At 38.3% G+C, this 27,896-nt stretch overlaps 1 protein-coding gene across 2 annotated transcripts in view; it reads right to left on the reverse strand.

Moving 5' to 3' along the window:
* Positions 1 to 27,896, reverse strand: part of LOC127647020 (myotubularin-related protein 13-like) — a 146,338-nt gene that overhangs the window by 79,457 nt on the left and 38,985 nt on the right. For both annotated transcript variants that reach the window (XM_052131073.1, XM_052131080.1), the window contains 4 exons: positions 19,848 to 19,985; positions 11,146 to 11,280; positions 7,767 to 7,877; positions 5,022 to 5,127 (listed from right to left, as the gene is read on the reverse strand). In XM_052131073.1, coding sequence (XP_051987033.1) covers positions 5,022 to 5,127; positions 7,767 to 7,877; positions 11,146 to 11,280; positions 19,848 to 19,985 — 490 coding nt within the window. The remainder of the gene's footprint in view (positions 1 to 5,021; positions 5,128 to 7,766; positions 7,878 to 11,145; positions 11,281 to 19,847; positions 19,986 to 27,896) is intronic.

Here is a 27,896-nt window from a genome sequence, read left to right on the forward strand (position 1 = left end):
TTCCTCCAGACTCTGGCACCTTGATTTCCGAATGACATGCAAAATTTGCTTTCATCCGAAAAAAGTACTTTGGACCACTGAGCAACAGTCCAGTGCTGCTTCTCTGTAGCCCAGGTCAGGCGCTTCTGCCGCTGTTTCTGGTTCAAAAGTGGCTTGACCTGGGGAATGCGGCACCTGTAGCTCATTTCCTGCACACGCCTGTGCACGGTGGCTCTGGATGTTTCTACTCCAGACTCAGTCCACTGCTTCGGCAGGTCCCCCAAGGTCTGGAATCGGTCCTTCTCCACAATCTTCCTCAGGGTCCGGTCACCTCTTCTCGTTGTGCAGCGTTTTTGCCACACTTTTTCCTTCCCACAGACTTCCCACTGAGGTGCCTTGATACAGCACTCTGGGAACAGCCTATTTGTTCAGAAATTTCTTTCTGTGTCTTACCCTCTTGCTTGAGGGTGTCAATGATGGCCTTCTGGACAGCAGTCAGGTTGGCAGTCTTACCCATGATTGCGGTTTTGAGTATTGAAACAGGCTGGGAGTTTTTAAAAGCCTCAGGAATCTTTTGCAGGTGTTTAGAGTTAATTAGTTTATTCAGATGATTAGGTTAATAGCTCGTTTAGAGACCCTTTTCATGATATGCTAATTTTTTGAGAATTTTGGGTTTTCATGAGCTGTAAGCCAAAATCATCAGTATTAAAACAATAAAAGACCTGAAATATTTCAGTTGGTGTGCAATGAATCTAAAATATATGAAAGTTTAATTTTTATCATTACATTATGGAAAATAATGAACTTTATCACAATATGCTAATTTTTGGAGAAGGACCTGTATATTTTAGATTTTAGTTTTGCCGGCATTAGCAAGAGTCTCATCGAAACGATCCAATTTAAATATCACAGAAATACCAAGTTCCAAATACAATGCTGCTTTGAGGCTCATCAGGCTTAAAAACAGGCTCTTAAGGGATTGTTTATTAATCATACTACTAATCAGAGATTTACATAAATCCATAAATGATGAAAAAATTGTACATTAATTAGCCCACTTCTAAGTTGAATAGTTCATGTCAAATTCTGGCTAAAAATACTGCAGAGTATAATCACAGATGACATTATGTGCAACAAAACAAACAGATTTCTAAAACACATTTCCGAGTTTTGCAACTGAAAGTGAAGAGCATATATAAAAACCTGGCTGACCTTTATTAAGGCCTCCTGCTTGCAGACTGTGTAACATGTGCTCTGTTTGTTCAGTTTGACAAATCTAGACATATGGGCTGAAAAAAACCCTTGGGATAATGTCAAGGTGGTGGCCATTTGTCCATGACTGACTTGCAGCTGGATGCATGTAATACATTACACATATCAGCCATAAAACTACATGTACGACTGCACGTGTATGTTCAAATGCTGCACATTTTAATCCAGTTGAACGCAAGGACAGCACTCACATCATCAGAACATTCTTCTGTACACTAAATGAGGCTGCCATGCAATACCATTCTTTCAAAATAAACAAATTATTTTAATCATGATGAATGAAAAATGTGCTTTGCTTGAAACAGTTTTTGATTGAACAGTGTACACTTTCAAAACCTTGTGAGCATTCATGAGTTGTGAAAGAACCTTAAGTGGAAAGGGTTGTTTTTGTGTAATTATGCATACAAAACACAAGCAGCCAATGTGAATTAAATGAACATAACCCTTTATATAGCACTTTTCTGACCCTACACTCAAACTGCTTTACCTATTGAACAAGGGGTTTTCCTCAACCACCACCACTGTGCAGCATCCACCTGGATGAAGTGACGGCAGCCATAGTGCGCCAGTACATTCACCACACACCAGTTATTGGTGGAGAGGAGATAGTAGAGTGATAGAGCCAATTCATGGACTGGGATTATTAGGAGGCCATGATTGATGAGAGCCAATGGAGGAAATTTGGATAGGCCACTGGGGTTCCACCCCTACTCTTTTACAAGAAGTGCATTTTTAATGACCACAGAGAGCCAGGACCTCGGTTTTATGCACAGAGGAAAATTTAACATGTTCTTACATGAACAGAAAAAAGTTTTTAAACAGATATTTAAATATTCATGGGAACTGTACAGTATCAATCCACTACACCATGCATATGGATATTTGCCCGGTTAATGCCATCGTCTTCATCATTTGATAAAAATTATGAATTACTGCTGCCATGATAAATACAAATCTTTTTAATAAAATTCTGTTTACCATATGATTTTCATGGGAGGTAATAGTGTGATGCAAATTGCGCCAGGCAAATAGCACTGACTTTTGTGAATAAGGCACAATCTATTGTAATTTACATTGCTTGCTCTGAGAAAATGACAATCACCAAGAAATAAATTGAATATAGTCACAGCGCAGTGCACGTTCATGGCAATTAGAGCCAGGTTAATTTAAATTGCATGTGGTTGAAGAAAAAAAGCACATGTTTTTGCACTGAAATACCATAGACAATAGTGGCAACTCAAATCAACACAACTTTTTAGTGGATGAGCCCCTCTGACTTTCTAAATTCATAACTATGATCTAGTCTTCCTGAATGTAAATATATTTATGATGCTACTTTCAGCACATACAGAACTGTGCAAAAGGCACATAAGATGGTTCACAAAAGCATTTGTCTTAAGATTTTATTATGTCAATAGGAAATATAAATGTTAGACTCCCAAACATTATTTTTGCAAATAGAAAAGATTAGAACAGAAGAACAGAGAGCCCTGCAACAGATGACATGGCCCCCACAAAGCCCCCCCACTGAACATCATGTAGAAGAACTGTGGTGAATTCTCCAAGAAGCTTTGTACATCCTATCTGCCACAACCAAGGAAAACTGTGTCCAGCATCTAGGAGAATTGGTGCTGTTTTAAAGGCAAAGGTAGTCACACCGAATATTGATTTAGCTTTTTTATGTTTACTGGACTTTGTATGACATTAAGTGATAAATTAAAATTATTTATGTCATTATGTTTTAAGGCAGGGGTGCCCACACTTTTTTGTGTGATGATCTACTTTTAAATGACCAACTCAATAAGATCTACCAACTAAAAAAACAGTTTAATTTAAAATAAGAAAATGCTTGTTGGGACTACTGCATGTATCACTACATGGAATTCATCTTCCAATTAATAAAATAATATATAATAATGTTCAATGTTGATATCATTCAGTTTTAAAACTAAACCAAAAACACCTACAGCACAATAGATTACAATAGCCAGGGCATTTACCTTATTCTGATGACTTGCACTGAATGGAATCAGACAGTTTTGCCTAATCCGGGCAGTAACATCGCAATTTCGCGCTCTGTTCTCAGATGTCCTTGGAAGGCGCGTATTCGCAAACCTAGTTGTCAACTGAAATAAACAAAATCTCGCCTGGTCAATATTTACTCGTCAAGTGCAAGTCAGACAAAAACTAAAAGAAGGAAAGACATTATATTTATTTTTATAAAAATTTAACGAAGGTACATTTAAATTTTGTGCGATCTACCAGCATTGCCTTTGCGATCGACTGGTAGATCACGATCGACGTACTGGGCACCCCTGTTTTAAGACATCCACACTATGCAACATTTTTCACAACTGCCTCAAACCTTTGCAATGTACACTAAACACAGAACATGTTTCTTATACTAAAAGATGGCAGAAAGATTGTTGTTGTTGAGTTAAGCAAAAAGTAAAAAAATAAAATAAAATATCCCTAGGTCTCCCCTAATACATTCGTAATTCAACTGCTTTTCAGGGGTGCCTTCCCGAAAGCATCATAAACCAGCTATGTTCGCAAATTAACATCGTTACCAACATAGGTCAACGATTTGGCGCTTCCCGAAACCGTAGTTCCAATGAACATTCACAAACAGCATTGCAAAGTTGAGTGGTTAGAAGCATAGTTCCTTGTTAGTTTGGACATAATTTCACTTCGCTGAGGCTTCTATGTCTTTTATTCCATATATATCTTTCATTCTTTCAAGACTTTGATCACGTTTACATGCATTTAAAAAAAAAAGACATTCTGAGTTTTGCAGAAACGTTTCTGAAACATCATGAAAACGCGAATGCATTCGTTTATGTGCTTAAGAGCTGTTAAGAGAAATCACTAACACAAGCATTTTCTGTTGGAGAACACATCTTCTGTGTCCATGTTAACACACAAGTGGCATTTTTGGTTCTAAACGGGATAAATCAGCCTCCGAAGGGCACCTCAATGGAAGAACAATAATAATAGAAGGTACCTCAAAGGAAGAACAATAATAATAATAGTTGAAACTGAATTTTCAATCAAAATGGCTTAAAAAGTGAATTACAAATGACTGCTCTCACAGTGGATGGTAAAGACTTTGAAGGTAATAGTACATAGAGATGATCTCTTCTGAATAGAATATGCACATCTGAAGAATGCACATGTGCGTATGTGCTCAGGTGCGTCGGGGGAACCCCTGAAGTCTAATGAAGAGACAAACACATCTATTGCAGCACAATGCATCTGTTGCATTAAATAGTCTGATTTCATGTCTTCAGCAGCTTTCTCGCAATAAACGTCTTTCAGGTGTGCATACAAGTTAACTATTATAATTTAACTTCACCCCCTACATAACGGCATTAATGACTGCTCTATGTTGATGAACCAACGTGGTTCGAAAAATGGATGTGCAACATAGTTACTACAGTTTCAGAAACAGTCATGACTAGCTAGTTAATTTCGCCAACGATGCATCATACTATAGTGGTGTTAAGCAGTGAACTGTGTTGTTGTTAGGGAAACACACCCCAGATCTCTATAAAAACAAGTTTACAGGAAGAGACACTAAGTGGTCACTTTAATACTGCATAAATATCTTCCGGCATAAATATTGGAAAGATTAAAAAGGTGTCAGAAGCTAGTTAGAGCTGCCATCAAAAACAAAGTAGTTTGTCCAATAAACGCACAGTATACATCATAATATACAGTATACTACACTGTATACATACGTTACATCAATACAAGCAAAAGGTACCCACCTAACTGTTGGAAGAGGAGAGCCACGCTCTTACAGGTGATGGGCAGGTTGTCATTCAGGGGGGTTTGTATGAGCTGCCGATCGCCCGCTCCAAGTGAAAAAAGCTTCTGAAAACATGAATGCAAACTTCCTGATAATTCACACTGGAAAAATGCATGATGCAAATAACATCAATGAATACCAAATACTATTCCAATGCTAATCACTATACAAATAACTATGTAGAATGCATTGTGGAATTTAAAACAGCCATGTTCTATACTTCTGTAACATTGCTTTCTTGCACCAAAAAAATCTTAATTTAGAATTGACACACTCTCTTGACCTTTATACTTCCATATGTAGAGTGAATGACCTGAGCTTGTGAAATGAGTAACAACACCCCTCCCAAGATGTTCAATATGGAACAGGTTTAGATATGTAAACATGGGCAGTCATATGACAGTGTGCTGATAATCATGATGCATTTTAAATTACACATTTTTGCAGTTTGAAGTGCTTTTCCACCATCGGGCCAACCGGTTCTGAGCACGGTGAGGAATGGTTACAGTAGCATCTCCACTTAAACACATTTCAGTATGGTTCGATCTCAAACCATTCCTGTCCCGGGAATTCTCAGCATCGTTCGCTAATTCCATTCTAATCCAGATTTCGCAGCTCCATAGTGTCAAAGAACTCGGATCTGTACAGAATGAGAACCACTTGGCCCGGTGGTGAAAAAAGCATTCTTTGTTTCCATAAATCATCTGGGTAACCTGGGAAGTCAAGTTTTATTTCATAAATCTAATTCCATGCACCAGTGTCAGACCACAAACCTGTGTTCAGAAAACTCCAAAGCTGCAGCTGCATAACCAAAGTCACTTCAAACTAATGTTTAGGCTGCCACTCAATAGGCAACATTTGTAGGTATAACAGGGTGCTCAACGAAGCAAGGGCTGTTCCAAACAGTAGGCAAGAAGCTGCCTTAAAGGGATAGTTCACCCAAAAATTTTAATTATCTCATCATTTACTCACCCTACTGCAAAACACAAAGATTTTTAGTAGAATATCTCAGCTTTGTAGTTCCATATAATGCAAGTGAATGGTGGCCAGAACTTTGAAGGCCAAAAAGCATGTATAGGCAGCATAAAATTAATTCAAAGACTCCAGTGGTTAAATCCATGTCATCAGAAGCGATAAGATAGGTGTGGGTGAGATACAATTCAATGTTTAAGTCCTTTATTGCTATAAATCTCCACTTTCACGTTCACATTCTTCTTTTGTATTTGGCGATTCACATTCTTCATGCATATCACCCCTCACTGGGCAGGGATGAAAATGTAAAGTAAAAAAGTACTTAAATATTGATCTGTTTCTCACCCACACCAATCATATCACTTCTGAAGACACTGATTTAACCACTGGAGTCGTATGGGTTAATTTTATGTTGCCTTTACATCTTTTTGGAGCTTTAAAGTTCTGGCCACCAATCATTTGCATTGAATGGACCAAAAGAGCTTAAATATTCTAGTAAAAATCTGTGTTAGTGTCGAGAAGAAGAAAGTCATACATATCTGGGATGGCATTAGGGTGAGTAATGATAAGAAATTGTATTTATGAGTGAACTTTCCCTTTAAGGAATCTGCCTATGGATACAGCTGACAGCAAGGCAGCTCACTAGCTTTTGGAACGGAGTCTCAGATCTTGGCTCTCTGCCATGTATTGCTTGTAAGGCACAGCAGACATACATTAATAGACTCAATAAGGTGCAGACAGCTGTTTAGTGGACAGAGGCACACTGGAGTTGAGGCCCAAAGTGGCCCTTAAGTCCCATGACACATTCCAAGAGGATGGAGTTAAAGTCACACTGACAGATGAATATGCTACTCTCCAGAGGTTTATAACTCATATTCCATTTGACCATCATGATCCCAAAATGCAGCTGGGAAGAATAATGGTTTCTGGAGAATTTTTAAAATGCACTGGTGAATGACATAAAAAACAAAAATGATTTTAGGGAATTTAACATGGGATCCTGTTAAACCCCATCTGAATATATTTATTTCTTCTGAAACGATTATTTCAATTGTTTTACTATATCTTTTATTGTGATTTACTCATTCTGTTTAATTTATGCGAGTACAGTGTACAATAAAGAACTGATGATTTAGAAACTATTTGAAGAGAAAACATTTTAAGGACAAATTTGTTTAAAGCTGTGATATTAAAGGGATAGTTCACCTCATTTGATAATTCTGTAATCATTTACTCACCCTCATTTACTCACGTTCCAAACCTGTGACTTCCTTCTGTGGAACACAAAAGGAAATGTTAGGCAGAATGGTTTTTTTTCTGTACCTTGAAAGATAATGTTAATTAAGGCTCTGCCTAACAGGTCCTTTTATTCAATTCTGTGTAAGTTATACTGGTTAAGAACAACATGAGGTGTAGTAAATGATGACAGAATTGTAAGGAGAATCACAGAAAAACAAATGTGAAAAAATTACATCATGACACGAGAGCAAACTTTGTTATGTTTTAACATTTTAGAACTAAGCACTTTCACTGCCCCTTAAAGACTTTACCACTTCTCAGATTCTCCAATGAAAAATACACAATGTGAGACACCCATTATTTCACTAGGAAACCATCCTAAAGGTACACCGATCAACACACAAATTAACCCGCTAACCCTCTACCGGCTCATGTATCCACAGGGGTCAGGGTCGAGACAGATGAGGAATTCTTTGGGTAAGTAATGTCTGACCTGAGAACCTCCAGCCACAGGCACCAAACATGTAAAGAGATTGGCCACAAGCCCTTCCAGAGGGAAGCTCAGACTGTCCATGTACACGGTGTAGATAAGTCCCAAACAGCCCTAGGAGAGAACACAAAGACTTACAGCAATTCCTGGTAAACAAACACTTCTAAAACACTTACTCGACATAAAATTACACATCATTTATAAGCTAAATGTTTTTATTGGCCTGACAAGTTTCCTAGTATTTGCAAATCCATTGCTAATGTTTTCAAAGTGTTTATTGATTTATTATTTACAGCATAAAACTGAATTATTTAGAATTATTTGTGGAAATGACAGGAAATAACAACAGGCTATAATAGTGCCCTATCAAGTAGGCAAATTAAGAAACAGAGACAAGCGATGTGTGGTTATGAACTGTTGGTCCTTTCCCGAATATTACAACAAACTCAATCCTGAGCACAGGTCATACCAAATGCATGAATCTAGGCAAACACTAAAAAACTACAGTCTGCAGGCAGTCTGCATACAATTTTAGATGGCGTGAATTTCCTGTGTTTGAGCTCCAATGATATTCCAATCCCTGTTTTTAATTCCATCAGCAGACATAAATCTTAGGCTTCAACCATTTAAGAGCTGTGATGATCAATACTGTTTCATTCAAGTGATGGTTTAAATGAACCTAAATCCAACTTCTACTCCAGCTTTAAAAGTCCTGGTTATGAGTACAGATGCACTGATCCCACTTTTTCTCTACCGATCCAATATCTGAACTCTCTGTATCACACAATACAGATCCCAATCTGATACCAACAGATCCTAATTTGTTGTTTTTTCCTAATCAGCTTATATGGACTAGATATAGAAATAATGGGGGGTACTCATTTATATGACAAACCCACAAATCACTACCTACACATTATTTAAATCCAAACGTGTAGCCTATTAAGAAAAAACATTAGTGTTAACTTCTGTATAATACATCAGCAAATTCCAGTGAAAGTCTTCAGTAGAAAAGAAGCCAGTTCTCTTTGCGCCCCCTCCCCCCCATTCAGATCTATTTTTTTTACTTAAGTTGTAATAGGACTTTTCATTCACACAATTATTTTTTGGAACCTATTCAACGTAAATATTATTGTAATTTGTAAACAAATAATAATGTTAATAAAATGTATTATCTTTTAGAAATAATATATATTCAGGTGTGCCTTTTTAACTTTAAACCCCCTCAGGTTTTTATTTTGACAGTTGGAAAAAAATCCTCTGATGCATGTTCTAGGCGTACCCAACTATTGAGCATCTACATCGGAGATGCTGTGTGTGTGTAGATCTCACATATTGCATGCCACTCTGAGAGCTGAAGATAGAAGCACATTATCGCGTGCCCAACGCGTCGTGCCTTGTGTTTGAATCAACAGAGTAACGTGCATGCTCTAAAATGCACAGTACATGTATTTACTAATGCATTTTACTCAGTCAAGAGACTCAAAGTTTAATGAGTCATATGGACTACTTATGCTTTTATTGTTCTTTTATGTCACATTTGTAACTTTTCTCCCCAATTTGGAATGTCCAATTCCCAATGCGCTCCAAGTCCTCGTGGTGGTGTAGTAACTCGCCTCAATCCAGGTGGTGGAGGACAAATCTCAGTTGCCTCCACATCTGAGACCATCAATCCTTGCATCTTATCATGTGGCTTGTTGAGCTTACCGCGGAGACATAGTGCATGTGGAGGCTTCATGCTATTCTCCGGACCAATTTGGTTGATTAGGAGGACCTGGCTGGATTCACTCAGCACGCCCTGGATTCGAACTTCAACTCCAGGGGTGGTAGTCAGCGTCTTTGCTCGCTGAGCTACCCAGGCCCTGTCATTTTTGTAACTTGACAGTAACAACCATTACTTACACAAAGTAACCGATTTGGATCAGGCTTGTCAGACCGATACTCGATACAGTTAAAAACGTCAGTATCGGAGCTGATACCGGTATCAGATCGGTGCATCTCTAGTTATGAGTGGCCAGTTCTCATCATAAACCCCATTTAAACAGCATAATGCTGAATGAATAAGCCTTACAGTACATGCAATCGTATACAGACTTTATTCTATTGGTTTTCCATGAGATTTCAATTGAAGTTTGTTAGACAGAGTCAGGGTATTACATTTACATTTGCCAGGCACCAGTGCGAGTAAAGACATAATTAATTTGAGTTAGAACTGATGCATGATTTCAAGATGCAGTGTATAAATCTTTTCTGCTAAAATAGGCTACTTACTTTTATCCGAGCTTAGTATGAAGAGACAACTAGAAGTTTGAAGCCATTCGTAGGTTGATACCCACCAAAATGTGTTAACACTGAGGCTCGACGTAGTAACATTGCCTCAAGCAACGGTGTGAGTTTGGGGCGGGACAGTCTGCCTAACCAATGGAGAATAGAGGGAATATTTGGAAACGTTTTTGAAAACAACCATTACTTTTACAGTCCGTGTGGTGATGCTAGCTGCACAGAAATTACACACTTCAGCTTCAAAATACAATGAAAGAACAGTAGTCCAAATATTGTTGATGTAAGCGACATGAGTGAATCAAATTGAAGAGCTGAAGACGACCTGCTTAGTTTTGGTCCTAAAGACAAATAATTTTTAAAGGATGATTCTCAATGACATTATTCATTTAAACCACACAATGAGGACTTTAAGACATGACAGCACCATTTTCTGCTACAGCATAATTTTTGGTAAAGCTGCTTTGAATCTATGTGTGTTCTTGACTTGAATTGGTCGCATCTCCAGAACTTCATGTGGCTATACATTCCTTACATGAAACCACCAAAACGCATATCCAAGGGACAAACTCACAATGGATCTTGATGTTTCTGTGAGAGCTGGCATTTCCCTGAGAGACTACTGTAGCTAAAATGTGATACCGCAAAAGACACAATGGCCTCAGCTGTTAATATAGCTTTATATATCAATAAAATATAGGGTGGTAAGACATTTTGATGGCTGGTAATCTTCTCAATTCTCTTGTCAATGCCAAGTGTGGCCAAAACCTAACTTTGAACCCTGTAGATTAAATAATTATAGATTGGCAGTGCATAAAATAAAATAAATAAAAAATGCAAACAAAGAAAAAACTAATGTTAAAACCAACACATGCTCATACACAGTACATTCACAAAAGCATGGCAGAAACTGTTTACAGAACATTGATAGCATTCTGCCAACTCTTTGAAAAACCTGCAGGCTGTTCTGTCACAAATAAGGCCATTGGTTTCATCCACTAATGTTATAAAGTGAAAGAAATGTGGAAATATAGTAGAATCTAGTAGTGATGTCATAACTCATGTCTGAGAAATAACCCCATGCTTTTGTGTTTTAAATTACCCGAAATATTTCTGGGTAATCCAGCCTGGAGACCAGAATTAGACTTTTGGGAGCAAAGACTTGAGCTGGCTGGATCAAACCATCTTCTTCCTCCTCCTCCTCCTCGTCCCCATCAGCCTCCAGTGTCTTTGAGCCCTGAAAATGGAAAAACAAATAAGAATAATTAAAAAAGCCTGGGCTAAATAAAATTCCATGCAGCTGATGTACTCTTTGTGTTTGTGGACACGTATAGAGCAATTGCATGAGATAAGAGTCACTCAGTGAAAAAAACAGTGACAATCCTCCGTTTCCTCAGCAGAGGTGGACAGAGAGGATTGTGGGGATCATTCTCTTAATTCTTTGTTTTTCGCTACTGATAATCATCTGAGTTGAGGAGTTGAGAGGGCATTGGGAAACAACGCATAAAGATCACATGATTGCATGTTCTCACAATCACTGATAAAACTAAGCTTACAGTATGTAGACAGGCTTAGTAAATATAAACTGACCGGTGCTCAGTATACAAGCTGAATCTGGTTTGCTCAAAGAATTCTAGGACTGCAGTTCAATAACTACATCAAATGTGATCATGCATACAAGGTCAGCCAAACTGTTCTGCCTTTTTTTCAACAAGCATAAAAAGGATAACGGGAGCAAATTCAGTTAGAGGGTCCTGCATACCAATCAGTCGAAAGCGTGACAGTGCGCTGACAGAGTTAGTGTCGCTTAAGGAGGAGAAAGTCAAGAAACGCCATACGAAGAAGAGAATGAGTAATGCTGGATGTATAAAAACACAAGTGGAGTGAAAGAGGTGATGGTCTCGGAAATTGGTGGAAAAAGATTTTGTGGGGTTTTTGTGCAAGGATGTAGAGATGTTATTTGAACCGGTGTAGGGTCATGTTACAAGCCTTGCTTTAGAGTAGGAGATGGATGTGTGCACAATCAAACTGGCTCCATGTGGGTGTTCGGAAAAATGTAATTTCCTTAATAAGCGTGTCAAAAAGATGCAATCAGTGTAAAAACAAATATCACTGTAATTACACCATGTACAACCCCAAGTTGAGTTTACAGAAGAACACAAGGATTAAATCATAAGATATTCTAAATATGTGCTAGGTCAAAATCAAGCACACATGTGGCTATATAGAAGGGACAGTTCACCCAAAAATAAAAATTCTGTCATCGATTGCTCACCCAATATTTTGTTTCAAACCCATATGTCTGTCTTTATTCCATGGAATAAATTGCCAACATGTTAGCCTCAGTCACAATTCACCTTCATTATGGGGGGCATTTGCATTTGTTTTGCAAGGAAGAAATTCATACAGGTATAAAACAACATCAGGGTGAGAAATGATGACAAAATGTTCATTTTTGTGTGAATATTTCTTTAAAATGAGATGGTAGGGCTTTGTTGGATGGTTGCCAGGGTGTTGCTATGTATGTATTAAGGTGTTCTGTTAAACAAGCAGGATTTTAGGTTTTGTTGACATTGCATCGTCATGGGAACGAAGTTGTAAAATTGGTTTTAACTTTTCACTCTAAACTCATGTTTACTTTCATATTGTTTATGTCTTGTGGCTGTACATTAGAAAAAGTGAGTATTTTATTGTAAACAAAAATTGGCCCCCATTCACAATGAGGGGCAAGTCAAGTACATTTTGTGGTAATTAATATCATGCCACAAATGCTGTTGATTGAGCTTAAATTTGATTAAACCCAGAATATTCACCGAAACTTTAATTCTTTAAATATGCTCATTCATTTTAATGCAGACTTTTAATTTCTGATATGTGAATCCCTTTGAGTCACACTTGATACAAATAAAATGCATTATTATTATTATTAGGGGTTTATTCAAATCTCTAAACTTAAACATGAGCAAAGGTAACAGTGATGCTTTTGCTTTAGCAAGCACCATAAATAAAATAAATATAAAGTGTTTGAATATCAGATGCACACCATATAAGAACTTTTTGACATAAATAGTTCTGCAGACTTCATTATCATACTCCGCTAAGAAAATGAGGACAGAAGTTTGCCCCTGAGCAATCTTCCACTGTTCACAATCTGCTTCTAATTGACTGGTTGAGCCTGCATCATGCCTGCAAACTCATAACGGTACCCACCTCTCAAACCCTGCTGTCTAACCCCTGCGCTGGACTCCATTTGATTTGCTCAGACAGTAAAAACATGCCACAAGATCCACAGAATCTTATCAGTAGGAGCACAGGATTAAAATACCCCCATTGATGGGAAACACATTTTAACCGTATTGGAAGGATTTGGTTCAATTATGAAGAAAAATACATTCCAGTGCTGCCTCTTCCAATCTGATAAAAGAAAAATATCTTTCAGATATTGGCAGACCATGTCATGATTTCTTACATTAACTAGGCTTAATGGTGAAACCTGAAATGCTCTGTCCCAGCAGACATGCTAAAAATCAATGAACTTATAAAATAGGTCTATAAATAGCAATAAATAGAATGGAGAGAATTTCTAAAATGATTTAACTCCATGGACTACAACATAAACTCAGGACACTTACATAATAGAAAAAGTTTTGACAGAGCATTTGATGGAAATGGGAGTGCGTACGATTTGTTTTGAGGGTGTGGCCTCAAGAGCCAGGTCATTTTGAAATCAAGCGGTAATACAGCAAAAAACCACCACAAGACACCTAAAGAGATAATAATCTATCAAGGTCATTAAGTGAAAGACGCCATCCTGCATCACAAACTGCTTGATAAGTGTATCAAAAACGAACTGCTTTTAAGAATGATGCTTCACCCACTTAATGTGCGATGACACTCTGAATTAGTCTTCATGGGTGGCCTTCTCCCTTAACCTCCCATGAGGCTTAGTAGTAAAGGACACCATATAAATAAAGATGATTAACAGTCTCTCAGTATGAGAGAAATGCAAAGTGACAGAGTTAGAGGGCACACATATGACTCAAGAGAGGACAGAAAGGAGGACAGCGTCTGCCGACAGCTGGGGATCATCAAAGCTCAGACTAGACATGCAGAAGGTCTTGCCAACAGTTTTGTAACCTTCTGTAACCTCCAGCCTCTGAATGCAAAGGAATATGCCGATTTAATTGACCATTTAAATGCACACTCTTTATCCTCTCATGAGCAGGTTGTATGTGTGTATTCTGTCCAGTAAAGCAACAGGACATTGACCGGCTTACTGGCATCCGTGTTGAAGCCTGTGGTAAACTGGATGAATCCGTGTGATTCTGCAGAGGAAAACCGACTGACCTTCTACTGAAGGCATTTAAACAGTGAGAGGTCTGCTTATCAAATACATGTGATTCACAGGTTCGAAATGCCTCACTTTTTTTCAGGATGACCACCACATCCTGAGAACTGAATTAGGTTAATTTCCAAAATGCCACATTGCCGGTACTAGGATGCAGTACTCAATGGATGTGGAATGTCGGGACGTTCCTTACGTATGGGAATTGGATCATTATTTCCACAGGTAAAAAAAAAAAACTGATTTTCTAGAATGAGTAGCCTATTGCTTTGGTGAAACATGGTGAACATACATCATTAATAAACTATAAAAAAAAAAAAAAAAGAAAAAGGCAAAAGTCCCACTAGGAAGTCAAAAAGAGGGATGTTTCCAATCTAACCTGTTTTCTGAGAAGAGCATGTTGCGACATCCTAAATGATTAAAAGCTGTGCAGCTCATTGTCTTGAACTTCCAAACATCTTTTGAAGGCATCAATACATTTTTGTCCAAATCAAATACCAAAATGGCATTTAATTTGTCTACAGTGGACTGAACTTGAACTCCAGCTGAGGAGCATGACACTTGAAATATGACCATGACTTTGGAATCTCACCATCTTCTTAAGAAAACCCTCAAGTTTAGGCACTTATGCACATGGCACATATCACTGAAACGAAAAGATTTCAATAGGAGAGAAAATAGGACAAGCACAAATAAACACTACAAATGAGCAAGAGAGAAATCGCCATATGTAGGAATTCAACCACTTCTAACTGTTGCTAATGAGCCATACCAAGTTGAGTCACCACAAAAAAAAAAACAACTGTTTTTTAATAATAATAATTACAAAAAAATCCTTTGGTGAGGATTGGATAAACATTGTAAAAGTAGTTTAAAAAAAACAGCTTACATTAACATTCAAAATGGCCAAAAAATGGCAAATGGCAGGCCTCTGAAAACCTGCTCAAATTCGCCAATTCATTATGAAATCTCAACAACAACTGTAAAACTCAATTAATCAAAAATCTATACATTCACATTTATGCGACTTGGTCTGAAGAATATGCGAGGCAAATCTTGGAAAATTGGAGAGACGATTTGTATGAGTATTGAAAAGAAATTGGTTTACGATATTTTTTATGATATTGGACATTCAAGATGGTGAACATTTTAAAGACTGGGTTCAATTACATTGTTATGAGGGGAGAAAAAAAAATTTGAGATGAAAGGGTTCAGAAGTTATAAACTATAATGTTATAATTTTGAGCTGATGGTGGCGCTAGAGGTTTTGAATAATAGATGCCCAAATAGGACTGGGGACTAGTCACATTCCCTCATCACCATCTCCCAGAATCACATTTTGCTAGGAGACTCCCTGGAATAAACACATCAAATTTTGTGTAAGCAGGACCAATGGCCTACTAGCATAATCACTGCAAGCATAAGTCTTAAACAAGAACACCAGTTGTTAAGTACTAAAATCAACGTCAAGAGTTGCATTAAAAAATTACTTACATTTCGTATCACCTTCAGAAGACTTGGAATATGATGTAGGAGTCGCATGAACTACATTTATGTGCCTTTCTTATTATTTTAATATGTTCCTTAATATGTTTTTTTGATCAAATTAATTACATGACATACCAATTAATTCATCGAATTAACCACAATTGATCACATACATTCTTATTTTCTGAGAAAGGCCCCAAAATAAAGATAATTCATATAAATAATGCATAATTATTGTGGCAGATGAATAAAGCATTGATAAGACAATACAAAAAGTGTCTTAAGAACTTAATATATATTTTATTTTCATACATTGAACAAGCCTACAGTTGACAGCAACCTGTTTTGCAATGAGTTTGTCAATGTGTACAGCTCTTAGAGTACGTGTTCTTGCAGTCTGTCTGTGCTTTTTTTAAATTGTCGCTCAATGTACATCTGCATGCCTCATCCGGACACGCTTGGACAGTCTCACTGGTAATTCAGTTTCATGAACGCTGCTTTTATCCAAAGCGACTTACAGTGCACTTATTACAGGGACAATCCCCGGAGCAACTTGAAGTTAAGTGCCTTGCTCAAGGACACAATGGTGGTGGCCGTGGGGATCGAACCAGCAACCTTCTGATTACAAGTTATGTGCCTTAGCCCACTAGGCCACCACCACTTGTGGATTTGTAGGACACTGTGTCAAGTTAAAAGTCACATCACATCTCAAGATTCCTGTATTCTGTTGTGCTTCACCCACATGTGCATGTATAGTTTTCATGGTAAATCTAAAGAGATAAATACTTTAATAACACCATGAATCTAATGTCTTTTTGAGCTGAAGCTAGTTACAGTGGTAAACAGCTGCCGCTTGTACTCGTGTTGATGGCGTAATAAGACCAGACAAAAAATATTATGTGAACAGAGACCGGCGGGGGCGGGGAAACGAGCTCTGGTTCGGTTCAAGCAATCAAACCAACTGCGAAAGCACCTTAAGTGAGCAGTTCTCATTCTGTGGCTGAGCTACTTGTGAGGTTTGTTGAGGCACGCTGCCACCTATTGACACGGCTCATAAAAACAGATGTACTACAAGCTTGAATAGACCTTATCTTTTAATGGGAATGACAACAAGGCTGTGAGGCTTACCATCTCCTCAATGACACAACCAGTGTAAAGCTCCTTGATCACATCTGATTTTCTACGTTTCCATGTTGTCTGGAATTCTTTGTATGCTGAATGTCCTTGGACAGATATTTAATCAATGTTTTGTCCACGGAACGATCCAAAAACACTTTAAACTGCAGTACAGCCCATTGAAGAGACTAAGTCACAGCCTCATTGTCGTGAATATGGTCTATTGCTCGTATGGTAGGAAAATCTGTACTTTTATTACAGAATTTACGTACGAGTCAGGGGACGATGAATTGCATTCTTTTTTTTAACGTGTTATTTTTAATATAAATAATCGCATAATGTGATAAATTGACAGCCCTACTTATAATATTAATTCAGTTTTTAAATATTTGTAAAACATGATAATATTTCACCCTCATTCTGACCCTCTGTCAGAAACGCTAGGTTTTGGAGCTAATACACCTTTAAGACTTGACAATATACACACACTGTTTTGATTGGCTCTCTGCTCTTGAATGACCTGCCATCTCACTACTCAACGCTACTGGGCAGGGCTACAGAAGTGATAAGGTAAAATAGGCGTTGTTGTGGAGACAGTCAGATACAAATGTCTACCACAGTGTGACATTGCAATGTGGAGAAAGTAGAGAATGAGTCGTTTTGGCAGCTTTGCTTCAACAAATGCTCTTTTTACAGTGATGATGAAGTTTTAAGTTTTGAAACTTACAGTATGTTTTTATGGTACAAAAACACTTACATGTGAAAAGATCAAGGACAATTGAATACCTCATGTCTTGACCCCTTCAAGGTTTAAAGTGAGGCGGTATTCACTGCCACTATTGAAAAGATGGCACGCGATATCAGAGGTCGGGGACTCAAGTTACATGACTTGACTCGAGTCGCAAATTTAAGGGCTTGCGACTTGCTTGACTAAATTAAGAAATTGACTTGACTTGAGAACCAGTGACTCGAGACTTGACTTGAACAGCATGACTCGACGATGACTTGAATGTTTTTTATTGTAATTATTTTCAATAACTTATTATAAAACAGTAATGAAAAGAGTTTAAAGCCTGCCAGCACCACTGATCTGCATCTGCGCAGTTAACGCTGCGCTAGCAACACGGCAAAATGACAGATGATTTTCGAGTTCCAAAATAAACTCCTTGGATATAAATATTTCGAATTGGACGGTGTGAATAAAAACAAATTATGATGAAAATATGCAAAGCAAAAATATCCGATGCAACCACCACAACCTCGAATTTCATCACACATTTCATTATCCAGAAAGAATAATATGTAAAATTACTGTTCAAATGTTGTCAGTATATTAAAACGATTCACAATTAATCTCATGTTTTGTAGCACGACAAGTTTGAAATTACCCGACATTGCCTCTAAATATATGTGTGCCTTTTCTAAACCTTCACAACAGTCAACAATATACCATAACCATTTGTTGGCAATATAAAAACATAACAGGCAGATTTGCAGTCACAACACTTTATTTAAAACGTGACAAGTAGTATAAAATATTCCCGAAATATCATACGAAATCCAAGTAATCTCACAGTGATTATGACTTCTGAAGACTTTAACTAAAGCCCTTGAATGCAAAACCTTTATGACTATTTCATATAAATGTATCTCTGAAGGGAACTTGCGGTCTTCAGAAATGTTTCGATGGCATTTTCTTTTCATCTTACCTCTATATAATGCAGGGGTCGGGAAAATTTTCACTAAAGAGTCAATTTAAAACATTTTGGTTGATGCATTTTTTCGAAAGAGCTATAGCACAAACAAATAATTTACTATTTTCAAAAACAATGTTTTTCAATAAAATAAAATGTTTATATTGCCCATAGACTACTCAAAAACAAACAAATATGCAAGCATTAATAGGTAACATGTTGCAATATGGAATTGAGTACATTTGTTTGTGCGGGACTCCATATATATATATATATATATATATATTTTATAGATAACATATTACTGTTATACAATTCTTATAAAAAAGATATGATATGTATACAAGTTCATCACATTAATTTCAAAAATGAACCTCTATTTATTTTAGTACTGCGGCTTGACTCGACTTGACTGCGGAGAAACTCATCAGGACTCGACTTGCTTGAGTTGAGTCACTGCCTTCACTTGTTTGATTTGTCTGCACTGCACTTGAGACTTGACTTGAGACTTGATGGTTAAGACTTGAGACTTGCTTGTGACTTGAACATGTGTGACTTGCTCCCACCTCTGCGCGATATAAATGTTTTTGTGTTCCGCATAAGAAAGTCATATGGTTAAGAACATGAGGGTGAGTAAATTCATATTTGAGTGAAAATCACTTTAATATTTTACAAAATTTTGCCTCTCAAGTTTATGTTTCTTGTTTTAATTATGTTTAGATTTTTTTTTGGGGGGAAGGGGGGTGTTCTCCCCTTTTCTGCCCAACTTGGCATGCCCAATTCCCAATGTGCTCAAACTCCTCGTGGTGGTGTAGTGACTCTCCTCAATCCGGGAGGCGGAGGACGAATCTCAGTTGCCTACACGTCTGAGACTGTCAATCCACACATCTTATCACGTGGCTTGATCGCTTTACCGCGGAGATGTAGCATGCATGGAATCCCACGCTATTCTACGTTGGCATCCACGCACAACTCACTATGCACCCCACAGAGAGCAAGAACCACATTATAGCAACCACGAGGAGGTTAACCCAACGTGACTCTACCCACCCTAGCAACCGGGCCAATCGGTTGCTTAGGAAGCCTGACGGGATATTTTTAATGGAAAACAAAACAAAAGAATATTTATTTATGCTGTGTATAGCCTGGACTTAGCCTCACCTGCAGATTGACCTCTGCCTCAAAGAAGGTCAGACAGGAGCAGTAGTGTCGTTCTGAATCACTATCTGTCAGCACCACTGTAAAGAATGTTGGAGGCTTCCTCTCACGAGACAACCTCCATCCACCAGGCTGGCAGAACTGTAAAACCACAAAAAACAAACATGGTTACATTTGAAAGTACAGACCCAGAAATTACCAGAATATTCAATGAGCTCGAAAGCAACTAGTAAATCATGGTTACAACAGGAGGTGACATCATTTGCATGCAGGAATCTTTAGAATGCTTTGCAGTCTTTTCAAAGGGCTTAAAGGAATGCAGTATGAGGTTGTTGTGGTACGTCAGATCATATGCAGGATGAGCCAGTTCAGTTAGTACATCCTCTCATCAGAGAGCAGGAAACGCCACTGGCTTCATTCCCTCAGAGCCCATTCCAAACGTCCCTCCACCTCCCCCCTTATACACAAGAAGACCCCGTTCAAAGCATAACAAATCTGTATATCCATTCGCAAGCTAACGGTCAGGTGTGATGCTGCAAACTGGATTATACCAGACATAGTACAGAGAGGAATAGACTGCCCACTGAGAAACATTTATGGGAAAAAATAGGAATGCTCAATATGGCAGCTTTAGAAAAGGAAGTTTCATCTTCCATTTAGAAGAGTCAATAGCATTTTTGATACTGGCAACGACTGTTTTATTCATTTTTTTTCTCAAGAATGTGCATGCACATTAGCTGGACCAGCCTGGAAAAACAGTTTTGTATGGTGATTTGTGCTAAAGAAGCACAATGTATGATACCATTGTCAACCCACTGTATTGCTGATTTGACAGGATTTTGACATAATCTTGAGAGTTTTGGACATTTTATTCTTTCCCCATTCAAGCTGTGCTTGTATGTTTATTGTCAACATAGAAAAATATTGCCATTGAGTGAACTGACTTGCCTCGCCTTGACACCTGAGCCTTGCAAATTAACAACCAATAAATCAAGCTGAAGTAATTTATTCTGATCCAAACCTTTTAACTAACTGATGTAAGGTTTTTGCAGCACAGAGAAATCATAGGTGATGAAAGGATTCTCCTGAAGGGCTTTCCTGAGGAGAGGTAATAAGAGGGGAGTGAACTAGACATAAGCCTGTAAATAAATCTGCACTGTTGTGCTCAAGTTCAAAGTGGCTTGGCAGATGCAGCGCCGTTGGATCGCAATCGGCAACCCAGTAGGAGAGAGTTGAGGAAGAGAAGCAGATGAACAGATCAAAAGGTGAGGGAAAGAGATGAAAGAAAATCCTGGGAAAAATCAAGGAATTTAAAACAATGTGCAAAGTCCTGCATAATGCACAAAGACAAGAGTTAGGGCCCGTTCAGACCAAACACAGTCTTGTGCTAAAAAAAAGCTAGGCGCAGCACAACGAACAGAACAGAGCACAGGTGCCTCAAGGCACATTTTCAAAAGTTGAAACAGCATCTAAAAAATATGGAGCTACTGCGCAAGACTCTGAAAAAAAATACAGCGAGACGCACAACAACGATCAAAGATGTCATCTAGCGCATGTCAACATAGAAAAACAATTCTAAAACAAAGCATATGGATGTAAAAAAAGATGAGTTGGTGGAAAGAGAAGATAAACAGTAAAGGGAGAAGAAATGAGAGAGAGAGACCGATATACAGTGTGTTCTGGATTGACCTCAGGGCTTGAACCAGGATGTTAGCATCCCGCTGCAGCCACAATAGAAGGCAGGAAATCTGGAACACTCACTGGTGAAGACGGAAGAGTGGTATGCTCCTTTCCCTTGTCAGATTAGGACAGGTTCCAGGAAAATGACAGAAAAATATGAAACTATTCAAAGTATGCGATAAATATCCAGCCAACACCAGATAAACAATGAGAGTGTGTACGTGGGCTGAAGAAGTGGGACAGCATTGCCGCAGATGCAAAATGGACCTTAATCAGGGAAGACAACATATTTGGTTAGACATAAATGAAAATGAGGCTGTGAGGGATATATGTACTGCCTGTTTAATAGGTTGCACTGCTGTGCACCTTGATGTCAATCGTTCAGCAGACAAAGTGGCAGTGGTGTAGTGGGCTAAAGCACTAAACTGTTAAGAAGAAGGTTGTCGTTTCGATCCCCACAGCCATCACCATTGTGTCCTTGAGCAAGGCACTTAACATCAGGTTGCTCCGGGGGGATTGTTCCTGTAATAAGGGCTCTGTAAGTCGCTTTGGATAAAAGCGTCTGCCAAATGCATAAATGTAAATGTAAATCATCGGTCTGTTAAAAACTAATTCTAGAAAACAAAACACTCTTGAAAACAAGCGTTGTGAAGATTTTACTTGGCCAAGTACCTTAAGACTATTGAATGGACTGTACTTCTATCCCTCACAGCCTTGCTTTCATTCACATCCAATTAAATATGGACCTGACAAAGGTCTTTAATTGTGGAAAAGAGGATGTGTATTATTACGCCTAAGCTTTATCAATACCCCTTGTCGCTGAGACTGTTATGATTTCAGTGGCCAGAGGCGCTTAGCTAAAGAGCCTGGGGTCTGGCGTTAATTCAAACACTACAAAACCCAAGCCACAGTCTGAAGTTTCTTGCACGTGCTGTTTAGTTGAGAAAGAACAAGAAGGAACACCCAGACAGGCAACAACTGTGGCAAGATAAATCCTAACATGTCTGTCTGGTCAACTGGATTCAAACTGAAATCGCATTGGGAGTGTTCTTTTACAGTAAATATTAGCTTAAGCGTGACAGTTTAGATCACTGAAGTAGTCTAGAGGAAGAAGACCAGGATTGGTGTATGGATCTCTAGGACAGAATGTTTCACACAGCTGGAAAATAAACTTAGCCAGATTAGATCATGGATCAGTTATTGAATTCTGCTTGGCGACAAGCATCAGATTGCAGATATTCCAAAAATTACTTTAAACTATGGAGGTCACATAAAATTGCCTTAAAAGAAAATCAATGGATATTAAAAAAAAATTCAAATATGTGATACTTTGTTGGCTTGCACTGGGGTCCTCTATCAGTGAGCATGTTTACATGCACATTCTTACACCGATTATGCTTAATAAGCTGACAATGTGTGTGGTCATGCGCATTAAATGGCTTTCCTTTATCAGTGTAAGGTCATAAACGGCTTAAGAATAAACCGATCAACACGGGTACATTTTTGCCCATTAGCCCGATTTTGTGTTAAATGTAAACACCTTTACTAGCATTCTTACCAGCTTATCCAATGAATGCACTTTTTGTGTGCATGCCTCTTCACGGTTTGACGTCAAAAACAGAAAATAACTAGATGATTTCAAATCTCATGTAAATGCCTGTTTCTTGCTTTTGTCAGATTGTTTAAATAAGCTGATTTTTTATGTAAACGGGCTCACTGTCAGGTAAACGGGATTGATTCTCTAATCATGATGGCTATTGCTTTAAAGAGTTCAAAAAAGGCCTTCGTGGGGGGCCTGGGTAGCTCAGCGAGTAAAGACGCTGACTATCACTCCTGGAGTCACGAGTTAGAATCCCAGGGCGTGCGGAGTGACTCCAGCCAGGTCTCCTAAGCAATAAAATTGGCCCGGTTGCTAGGGAGGGTAGAGTCACATGAGGTAACCTCCTCGTGGTCACAATAATGTGGTTTGCTCTCGGTGGGGCACATAGTGAGTAGTGTGTGGATGCTGTGGTAGATGGCGTGAAGCCTCCACATGCGCTATGTCTCGGATTACACGGATTGATGGTCTCAGATGCGGAGGCAACTGAGATTCGTCCTCCGCCAAACGGATTGAGGTGAGTCACTACACCACCACGAGGACTTCGAGCGCATTGGGAATTCCAAATTGGGGAGAAATAGAAAGAGAGCAAAAAAGGGTACAAAAAAGTACAAAATTGCAGCTATGTGGAATACACATAAGCACCTGCTCTTGAATACAAAGCCAGGGAACAATGGTCAAAGCAATGGAGGAAATGTAAAAACTCTTTTGACCATTGTATTTTTTGTAACTGGTTGGCAGTTATGATTTGTGTGAAGTCACCATTAGGGTGATTAGTGTTGCCTCTGGTGAACTTGGAGCCTGTTTAACTTGTCCCAGTCCTCTCCACTCAAATGGAAGTACTTTCCAAAGAGCAGATATACAGTATGTTCACTAAGTACTGAGATAATCTAATATGCTCTATGATTGACCTATAGTCATAATTTCTCTAAGAATGATTAATACATGTTATAACTAATTTTAAGTAATTAAATAAAAATTAAATATGCTTGAATCACAGATGAGTCAAGTCTACTTGTAACTAGTTAATTGTACTTAAATGTCTAAGTTAAATTTACTTGAGCCAAATAATTTTAAATAACAAATAATAAGGCAAACAAATGGCATGCATGCTTTTTCTAAGTAAACTAATTTGATTTTACAGTTGTGTCATAAGAAGGATTTTTATCATTTTATGATTTATTGATTTGCATAGAATATCTAATCATTCAACTTAATCCATGTAGAAGTGCACAAGACCAGTCCATCTTTTGATTTTTGCACCGACATTGCCAGCGTGATGATACATCATGTGAAAACCTGGTAATCATTGGCTACGTTTGAAAGGTCAGGGACAAATGTGGTCAGAAATTGTGCAAACTTTAATCAGCTTTATAGTGCTTGACCTACGTGTAACGTGGCGCTGGGGATAAAGCTTGACGCTTCGCTCCATGGAGTTCATAAGGGAATACACTGGGAAACGTTGACGCAAATCATGTGAAAGGGCCTTAATTGTCCTCAGTGTATGCACTCTTGCACATTTGAAACAGCTGAGTCATATGAAAGACAGGACAGACCTTTTCCTTAAATAAGTGCTCTATCAAGTGACAATGGCACTCACAAGTGTTCTACTGCTCGTGATGTCACAGGGTTTTCAGTTACACTGTCGGCCCGTCAGTGAGAGATCCTCATCATGTGAGAAATGAGTGGCACGTCCACTCCACCAACAGACACAAGATCTTCAGCTTGACCTGCTAAGAATCAGTTCAGCGGCAGAGTATGGAGGACAGAACAAGGATATTAGTTCCTCATCCCCCTTGTGCTCTGTGCCGTTAGTTGATTCTCTCTTTAATGATGGCCAAAAAAGGCAGAGGACCTGCTGCCCCAGTTAAAAGAGGACAAAGCAAGAGATGCTGGCCTTATTGATGTTAGTTGTGTAACAGTGCCAGGTTACAAGTTACAATATATTAGCTGTCACAGAATACTGGTATTCATTGATATTCAAACAGAAATTGTAAGTCTGCCAGTTACTGTCTAGTATAAAAAAGTTCCATTCAAAGAGCTACTTCGTTGGTATTTTTATCAATAGCATCTCACATACTGTAAAGGGACACCTTAAAGGGCCAGTTCACAAAGAATCACTCTCGTGCTGTTTCAAACCTCTCTGACTTCTTGTCTTCTTGCAAGTTTACAGTAACAACTGGCTATTATCTAAGGAAATAGAGGGTTGAACTACTGCATAATTTCCTTCATTTTTAATTTCCTACTTTAAAGCTTGCCTACTTTATTGAAAAACTACAAAAGCCTGGATAAAATTACATTATGTCTTGTCAGCAGGTCGTGGACTTTGTACAAGTATGCGTAAGCAGATGCGTGCACTGCCAATGCCTGGTCCAGTTGAACATGCTTAACGTGCATTTTTGCATTACTGCAACATGATCACATGTTTAGTCGAAAAAGTTACTGTACCCAACGATCCGTGACATTAAGCAGACTCACTGACAAGCGACAACTCCCATCAGACATGTTTGTGTCAGCTTAATCGCATTTATCTTCCCTCGTGCTAGCATAATCAGTGACGACCATGATTTGGAGTTTGCATTCCCTTTTTCAAATCGCCTGTGATTCATTTGCAGACTAATGCAACAGCAAGCCAATTCATGAATCGGCTAAGAGCATGGAAAACAATAGAAGTCCACAATACAGGGATGCATCTACTAAAACACCGTGTTGAGACAAGCACTTTTCATATTCTGGTAATTCTGCTGAGGGAATATGGTGTTCTGGTATTTTCATTTTATAGCCAGATGTCACTGTGTTTTAGAATCTAATTTACAGAAATACTAAATCATTTCATCATTAATAACATATCTGGAAATATCTGGAATGTCTTTCTGTGGCAAGATAGACAAAAACACAGTATGGGAGGAAAAAGAGGGAAAATTTGCATTTTGGAAATGTTTGAGGTGCAACAGAAAACGGTCCCACTTACAAAATGCAAAAAACACTAGACAGTAGCACTTCACTTTTTTAACACCAATCAATAGGCGCTTCATTCAAATTGAGCTGGAAACGCCACAAAAGTGCAGATTGTGGAGTTGAAACACCTAATTTCCGAAAGATTATTGGACATTTGGGCTTCTTTATTTTACATCAGGATAACTGGATCAGGACAAACTCAGGATTTTACATAAATTATAACATTCCACAAATTCCTCTCATGGTCGTCACATGTGTTCATATAAGACCGGTTTGCCCCGCAGCTGATTTGGGTAGATTTAAACTTTTCAAGAGCAAATGGCTGCTTTCAATTCCAAAAGGTTTACCACTGTGACAAATATGAGGCATCTAATGATGATCATGATATCAACAACACCACCATAAAGATCTAACGTGTTGAACGGGACCCTGTTTTGCCACCACAGCAGCACATCTAGGCTGTTGGAAAAAGGACATGCAAAAATGTATTTTCCCATTTATTTTAAATGCACTAAGTAACTATGTGATGCCATGGTAATTTAATCTATAAATACCAAATGTTTTGTTGTGTTTAAATGTTTTAAATGGCTTTTAAATCACAATTAAACCACAAGTTAAATGTACTAATACATTATTATGGAATTAGTCCATCAAAAAATGTATGTCTAGGTTAACAACTCCCCAAGAATCTCTCAGAAAGAAAAACAATAACAGGGGAAAGAGGTGTCTCTGGAAGCTCTGGTGGCCCTCAGTCAACACTGTAGAGTTTTATCAGAATGAACAGAGGCCAATGAAGAATTTAAAAACAGGGTAGTCTATTTGTCTGCTGAGTCACGTTCAGCAATAGACCAAGGGTAGGAAATTCTCAGCTGGGACAAGATGTGTTGAGCTAATGCAAAATCCCTGCAATGATAACAACACTTCCTGAGAAGATCTTCGGGGTCAAATAAAAATAAATAAAAATAAATGTATGGCCCAACCCCATTACAAAGGGAGCTAACGAATCTGGTGTGATTTATAAAAAGTAACTTCATTTTGGGGAAAAAACAAAATAAAAAACAAAACTGAGGTAATGTATTGTTCTGATATTGTTCTGATTGCCATGACGTTTTTGGTCTGTTATGCAATACAGCACATAAGGTTTACTTTAGTAACAGATATTTTTAGTTGGTCAACGGGGATGCTTAGAATTTACCCGGAGTGTGAATAATGTGGAGACACTAAAAATGCCAAATAAACAACATAATGACAGCTTCGTCATTTCGGTAATTTATGGAGCCGAGGACAATTTGTGCATGTCAGAAATGCAGAGAGAAATGTCCACAATCTGGTGCGAGTATAACGTGTCAATTACTTCAGCCGCACATTTCCCCGCATGTAGCTCATACACTGGCCCTACAGCTCTGGGGGGAGATGTCCTCACTTGGGGTTGATTTTTTTGGCCTTTTTTTTTTAACATAAATTAAAAACACTGACACTTAAGCAGAGAAGCCTCAGCCTGAAATACTACAATCTTAACAGCACAGACATAAAACACTCAGTAATCCTTGGAGACCCGAGTGTTACTCAAACATTTTGCTTTCAGTTTGTATTCCCATAACACAGTGGGGGAAACACTGCAGACATCTTCGGAACTTCCCGGCAGTGCCTGGAATATGGTAATGAATTTTACTCATGTGCAAAAAATGGTAACAGATAATACCATGTTTTTCCAAATGCAAAAAGGTCATCTAAGGTTTAAATGGAATGTTTTACTTTTCGCACACACAAACACAAATAATTTTGTCTTGTTTGGCAACTGTTAAGTGATACTTTTA

The sequence above is a fragment of the Xyrauchen texanus genome, chromosome 1 (genome assembly GCF_025860055.1).
Source record: "Xyrauchen texanus isolate HMW12.3.18 chromosome 1, RBS_HiC_50CHRs, whole genome shotgun sequence".
Taxonomy (NCBI): Eukaryota; Metazoa; Chordata; class Actinopteri; order Cypriniformes; family Catostomidae; genus Xyrauchen; species Xyrauchen texanus.